This window comes from Macrobrachium nipponense, chromosome 4 (assembly GCF_015104395.2).
Source record: "Macrobrachium nipponense isolate FS-2020 chromosome 4, ASM1510439v2, whole genome shotgun sequence".
NCBI classification, from domain to species: Eukaryota; Metazoa; Arthropoda; class Malacostraca; order Decapoda; family Palaemonidae; genus Macrobrachium; species Macrobrachium nipponense.
This window is the reverse complement of record NC_061100.1, coordinates 16,916,371-16,922,776: the sequence shown is the minus strand read 5'-3', so window position 1 is coordinate 16,922,776 and position 6,406 is coordinate 16,916,371. Positions and strand designations below refer to the sequence as shown.

The 6,406-nt window shown below is 36.2% G+C and overlaps 1 protein-coding gene across 1 annotated transcript; it reads right to left on the bottom strand.

The window, feature by feature from the left end:
- Positions 1–1,478: 1,478 nt before the first annotated feature.
- On the bottom strand, positions 1,479–3,977 carry LOC135211564 (uncharacterized). Its single transcript, XM_064244864.1, has one exon. It carries the CDS (start codon positions 3,395–3,397, stop codon positions 2,798–2,800), a length of 600 nt encoding a protein of 199 aa, XP_064100934.1. The 5' UTR covers positions 3,398–3,977; the 3' UTR covers positions 1,479–2,797.
- Positions 3,978–6,406: the final 2,429 nt, after the last annotated feature.

Here is a 6,406-nt window from a genome sequence, read left to right as displayed (position 1 = left end):
GAAAATATTGCATTAGGAACCGGAAAAAAAAACCAAGTTGTCAAATAATGCAGAAAATGGGTAATGACGAAGAGAGAAGCGATAATTATCTTTTACCTCCTATTGGGAGACTTTTCCAGTCTCGCGAAGAAGAAACGAGGGATAAAGATGAAAAATATTGGGAAGAAGAAAACGACGAGGATGATGGGAGAAGTGACGATTATCTTTTACCTCCTATTGGGAGACTTTTCCAGTCTCGCGAAGAAGAAACGAGGGATAAAGATGAAAAATATTGGGAAGAAGAAAACGACGAGGATGATGGGAGAAGTGACGATTATCTTTTACCTCCTATTGGGAGACTTTTCCAGTCTCGCGAAGAAGAAACGAGGGATAAAGATGAAAAATATTGGGCAGAAAAAGACGACGAGGATGCTGCTCCTACCGGGAGACTTTCCCAGTCTCGCGAAGAAGAAATGATGAATAAAGTTGAAATATATTGGAAAGCGGACGATGACGGTAATCCAGGATTATATTTGTGTTTTTGTTTCGATGTTTTGAGAAATGAAAACTCGGATGCTTATGAGGTTGCGGTAGAGATGTATCTAAAACAAGTGGAGGAAGTTTATACAGAACTTCATAAATTATCACATGAGAAAATTGAAAAAATGGTATATGCAATAGAGAACACTTTCGATGAAGCAATGTTAAATATTAAAAATGTTGAATTTAAAGCACAAGAACATTTACCTCATTGGGCGTGTGAAAGACTCGAGGCCATTAAAGATCAAATGAACTTGCTATTTATACAACATGACAAACAATGTAAAACAATTGCTGAACAAACGCTAATTAAATATGCTACATATAATAAAAGTATATAATAGCAATCTCTACGTTTTTTCTTCCTTTTCAAAACAATCGCAGAATGCAGCATGAGAGGATATTGATCAAGTCATAAAAATCGTAAAATACATTATAAACATGATAAAACGATCATTTTTTCTGGATAAATTAAAAGACCATTGGCGTGCCATGTACATATATTTTTTTGTCAACAAATGTTAATTTATTCATGAAATGCTTTAAAAACAACCCCCATCGGGAGACCTTTCCAGTCGGAGAAGGAACTAATGATAAAAATAAAGAATACTGGCCAGGAGAAGAGGACGACAAAAATGCATAAAGATATGAAAGGATAAAAAAATTGCATTTTTTTTTTATTTTTAATTCTTTTATATATTTTTTTTCACATTATGAAAACACATGAAAATTTTAAATACAAAAATTCTTAATATTAATACAGTTGAACCAAGGTTTGGATGTGCTACAGTTGCTAAGTATATTCAATTTTATATATTATTAGGATTTAAATACCATTTTGAGACTTGAAACTTCTTGGTAAAGTAATTTCACTTTCCCGTTGGGAAAAGCGTCAAATTTATGAGAGTAATAATAAGGGATTTATTATAATAATAATAATGTACATAGTATTCATAAGTAATAAAACTTCAAATGATGAGGGAGGAAGGGGTTTTGTGAAGATAAGAAAAGTTTAAAATATTTATTTTTAACTAACCTTTCATCTTTTATTGAGAAAGGAAGATTAAGAACTAACCAACCACTTCTATTTTTCATCGGAAACCCCAACTTCAAGACAGAAGCTGAATGAATTTGCACACATTTTCGTATGGAACACTTTTTAAGCCCTAATAGTACGGCAAGGTAACTAAAGAATTTCTGATCTTCAGGACTAGTTGGCGAAGGGAAGATCAAATGATTTATTTAAAAATTCGCCGTAAATCGAATTATTGTGCTAAAAGCTTCCAATTGGTTGCAAAATGAAGATAAAGGACTGAATATTACGAAAATGTAAGATTTTTAGCTTTACAATGGCATCATTCGACCATTTCGGTTGAGTTAAAGTTGACCAAAGGTAAATATTCTAGCAATTATCGTGATTTGTAAGTAAATATTTTAAAATTAACAAAGGCTACACACGTGAGTTATTTTTTGTTGTATTGTACATGAAATTGCACATATTTCCATATATAAACCTGTATGTAGACCCAAGACAAATAGATGCAAAAATTACGACAAGGTAACTATAGAAATTCTGATTTCCAGGACTAGTTGGTGGTCGCGAAGGGAAGTTAAAAAGATTTATTTAAAAATTTGTCGTAAATCGAATTATTGTGCTAGAAGCTTCCAATTGGTTGCAAAATGAAGATAAAGGACTGAATATTACGGAAATGTAAGATTTTTAGCTTACAATGGCATTATTCGACCATTTCGGTCTTATGTCATGCAATTATCAGCAGAACGGCAGTACTTTCTGTTGTGTATGTATCCTTATGATTAACAATATATTAATACCATTATGTATAACATGGATCTGTATTTTCCATGCCTTACTCATTTACTTATGAGTATTTCTATATATCTTATGTATCACACTCCTACAAATCATATATAAAGTAAGCTTTAATGTTCAGTGTTTGGTCTGTAGCTGACCGAGCAATGAAAAAAGATAAGAAATCCCATTTTAATTAAGGTATATTTAATACTGCAGTAAGTATTACAAAGGCATTAGTAAAGCACATGAATACAATAATTTGAAAGTCCGCTACAGTAGTCTAACTCAACTTGCCGAGACTCTTTTTAATTACCGTACACAAAGTCTCTACTACTACACCAAAGGGCGCCAATAGAAACTAAAACATGATCTAACATGAGAATATAACATGTAAAAAATAATTAACGTAATCATACGACTTTTTCAGAATTATGGTACATTAACGTGACAACGACTTATTCAAATTTAAGGTACATTAACACTAAGTTGTTTGACAACAGAAGTCAGCCTCTTCTTGTCCTTGAAAAGTTGATGGAAGAGAGAGAGTCTCTTCTGGAGTTCTTGATTCTCTTTCCTCAAGATGTCACGCTCCTGTATGAGCTGGGACAGAGATGTTGATCCACTGAAGTTGATTGTGGGTGTGCTTGATGGTGTCTGTGGTTGCAGAGAGACAACCATAACAGGTCCAATGACTGGTTGTCCAGGCACCACCAGCGGACTTGCCTGGCTTACAGTGAGCAATCTCGGCCTCTTAGGTGCAGCTGCCTCACTTCCAGGCGACACTTCAGAGAGCTGGCGTTTGCGATCCTCTGGTTTGGTAGGTAGAATACCAGCTTTAGCACCAACCTGGCCACCAAGCTTCTTGCTCACAGATGCAGGGGGCTGCCTGATAACTTTCAGAGTTGTCAGTGCAGCAGGCAGCGTTGTTGGAACTGGAACTGAAGCCGCAAGGGATGAAGCCCGTCCCAAGTCGAGGCATTCTGATCCAGCTGCCCTGTTGGATCCACTTCCTGGCACACGGACAAGTGACCTGACCAAATCTCCGGTATCGTGAGGTGCAACCATTGTCTTTAGGACGTAAACACAGAGAACTGGATACGTGGTGCACTGAGTCCTCAGTTTGAGCTCCGTAACTGCTTTCCGGCCACCAGGCGATACAGTGGCACGGGGTCCCGTAGCCTTTCCCCTTCAACTTGCCAAGCCTTCGATAATTCTATTTGATTTCACACCGCCGATCACCCAGCCTGACAGTCGTCAATCCCACAGGTTACAGTTCCCCACATTCAGAAAAGGCTCACATACACAGAAGCACACAAAGCGTTGAAATATGTTGGTAAAATAATTCTAAGTTTTATCCAATTGGTGGCAATACTCACATGCACCAAAACGTTTTATGTCACTAAACTGGTGACCAACACTTTCAAACGAATATAGCCTTTCACGAATTCTACGAAGGTTTGTTTGGTTCGATGCATTCCCGTCTAAACTTAGCAACTCCTTCAGAATTATGTTAATGAAGTAACTGTATTTAAGCTATTAATCCCTTCGCATAACAGGAAAAACAAGCCACGAAACAATGTTGTTTATGAACGTCCAAACAAAACAGGAATAACATTTTCTTCATTTCACTTCATTATATATAACAAGATAATAAGAATAACATAATAATATAAAATACTGGGCACCGAATGAAAGTTTTGAAAACTATTATATGCCGTAAAAAAATAGGGAAAAATAGTATTTATATACTCATTTTCATCCCAAGTGATCCTATTAGATAAAGATTCACTTACTGAGCAGTCCTTGTAGACATGAACTCAGATCATAAATCGCTACACGAGATACGACGAGAGGTACGTAACATTAAGGAAAATATAGTAATTAAAGAGACAAGTTATTCAATTACCACGAATGTAGAACTGACGTACAAGGTTTTCATGAACATAAAAAACTCTACAATAATTATCAACTTCGTTGTCAAAAATAAATTCCAAATATAATAGTGTGCAAATATGCGCAATACATTCACCAAGAACAATTTCACATACATAAAGACAAATGAATTATCATAACTAAAACAGTAATTATACTTCGTTACTAAAACGTCTACTGACGTTTATATGTCAAAAGCCTACGTCTTTGTGTAAAACCATCTTTTCGGTGCTAACCGCAACACAGATACTACGTACTAGAACATAGCAAAATCAGATAAAATAATGTTAAGAGTGTCATTCTCGAATAGATGTGGTTCTTTCACCCTTATTTTGTCATGCAATGTGGACGTACATATCTTTGCAAAATATATGGGCATGCAAATGCATTTGGTTTTCACATGAATACAAATACAGTAACATAGTTCCTGTCTGTCGGTTACCTGACAGACGGCAATACGCATTGAAAATCAACCAATAATTTCTTATGAGACAGGCACTAATAACTATAATAAAAGACAAATAGCATGGTAAACAAGTGAATACTCAAAAATATTAGAAAAATAAAATCGTTGTGAGAGGAATTCCTCACAGTCACCTGTGTAGGTGACATTAGGCACTACAGTAACTCAAATCATAAAACAGCCTTTCTAAAACAACTAAGTGATGCCAAGAGAGCGCTACAATTTTCTATAAGAAGGCACTTACATCCATAAAAAATGGCTTCCTGATGATGGGAGACTGATAAAAAACAAACAACCAAGTTTATTGGAGTTTATAAGAAAGGTAAAATATATACTCCAGTTTATTGTAGAAGCTAGAGTGACCTTATCCAAACAAAAACACTTCCTCCCGAACCCCTTTTTATCATAATTTTCCTGATTTTGTATATCTAAAGCAGGAATTCGCCAATCACTTGGCTGAGTCGCTATGTAGCGAGAGAACGCGCTGCTGGCTGGTCGTTCATCTACACGGAATTTTGGTCTTTCAACGCAGGGTGTAAAAGGGCTATAATCATTTCTAAGCCAACTTAGCATCGGTCGTGAGCTGTTTTCGTTTGTTTTTCTTTTCCAACTCTAGCGCAAATGAAATGCGATAAGTACGCACTTGTAGTTTATTGGCATTTTTCCCACTGAAATATAAAAAAATGTGCTGGAACGTTACAGAACAAAAGGTTAGATGTAGAACGCACAAACTTTCATTCATGAAACAATACTCTAAATGAAAGTTATGTACAAAATTCTTACACAACAAACGTTGTTGAAAATTCATCCGACAGTGAAAATGATGAAAACGAAAACAGGGCTAGCAAGGTGAAGACAATAAAGTAAGATGTGTGAATGATTGCCAGTAATTTCCTGTCCTAAGATTTTAGTCGTGTAGAGAGAGAGAGAGAGAGAGAGAGAGAGAGAAAGAAACTTTTCTTTGTATTCATTCTACTGTACCTTCCTTTGAACACTGATGCCATATACAGAAATTCGAACCTAACAATATTGCCATTGGTAAAAATATTTACATATATATATATGAATATGTATGAGTGCTTTGTACGTAATTACAGTTATAGTGCACACAGAAACACTTCCCGACTTACATTCTCAATACAGTCTTCAGGGTGGGAGTCGTGAGACAAGCAACTCAGTCTAGTTTGTAAGGGAGTGTTGCTAGGGGTCAGCTCACCAGTCGCATTTGTATTGTGCCGACGAGGTTTACGCGTTTTTACGAAGAATTTCGAGTTCCTTTTGTTCCCATTATGAAGTGGTAAGTGTTAATGAACTATTGTTTATCAAAAAGAGGGTGTTTTTGTATTTCAGGAAATGGGATTGGTTCAAGAGGTCAATAATTTTTCTTGTCTTTGCTCCATAGTGACGTGTTTTCTTTATTCACGCAAGTTTGTAATAGACGTATGCATTCGTCTTTGTTTAAAACATAGGAGTGTATTTTCCTGTGCATGGGAACTGTGCTTATATAAGCATATTTGGCTTAGTGACACAGAGCGGCCACAATTTTAAAATATGCAGAGAGGCGCCTTGCATTGCGAGGGTGTACGGGCATCCCTTGGGAGGGTAGTTGCATGGGTACCACTAGCCTCACTCGAGAGGTAGTGCAGGGGAGGGTATTGCGAGATTGGGGATATTATCTG

Bases quoted from the DNA above. Each gene is read 5' to 3' on its own strand.
- LOC135211564 (XM_064244864.1), bottom strand. From the start codon at position 3,397: ATGGTTGCACCTCACGATACCGGAGATTTGGTCAGGTCACTTGTCCGT.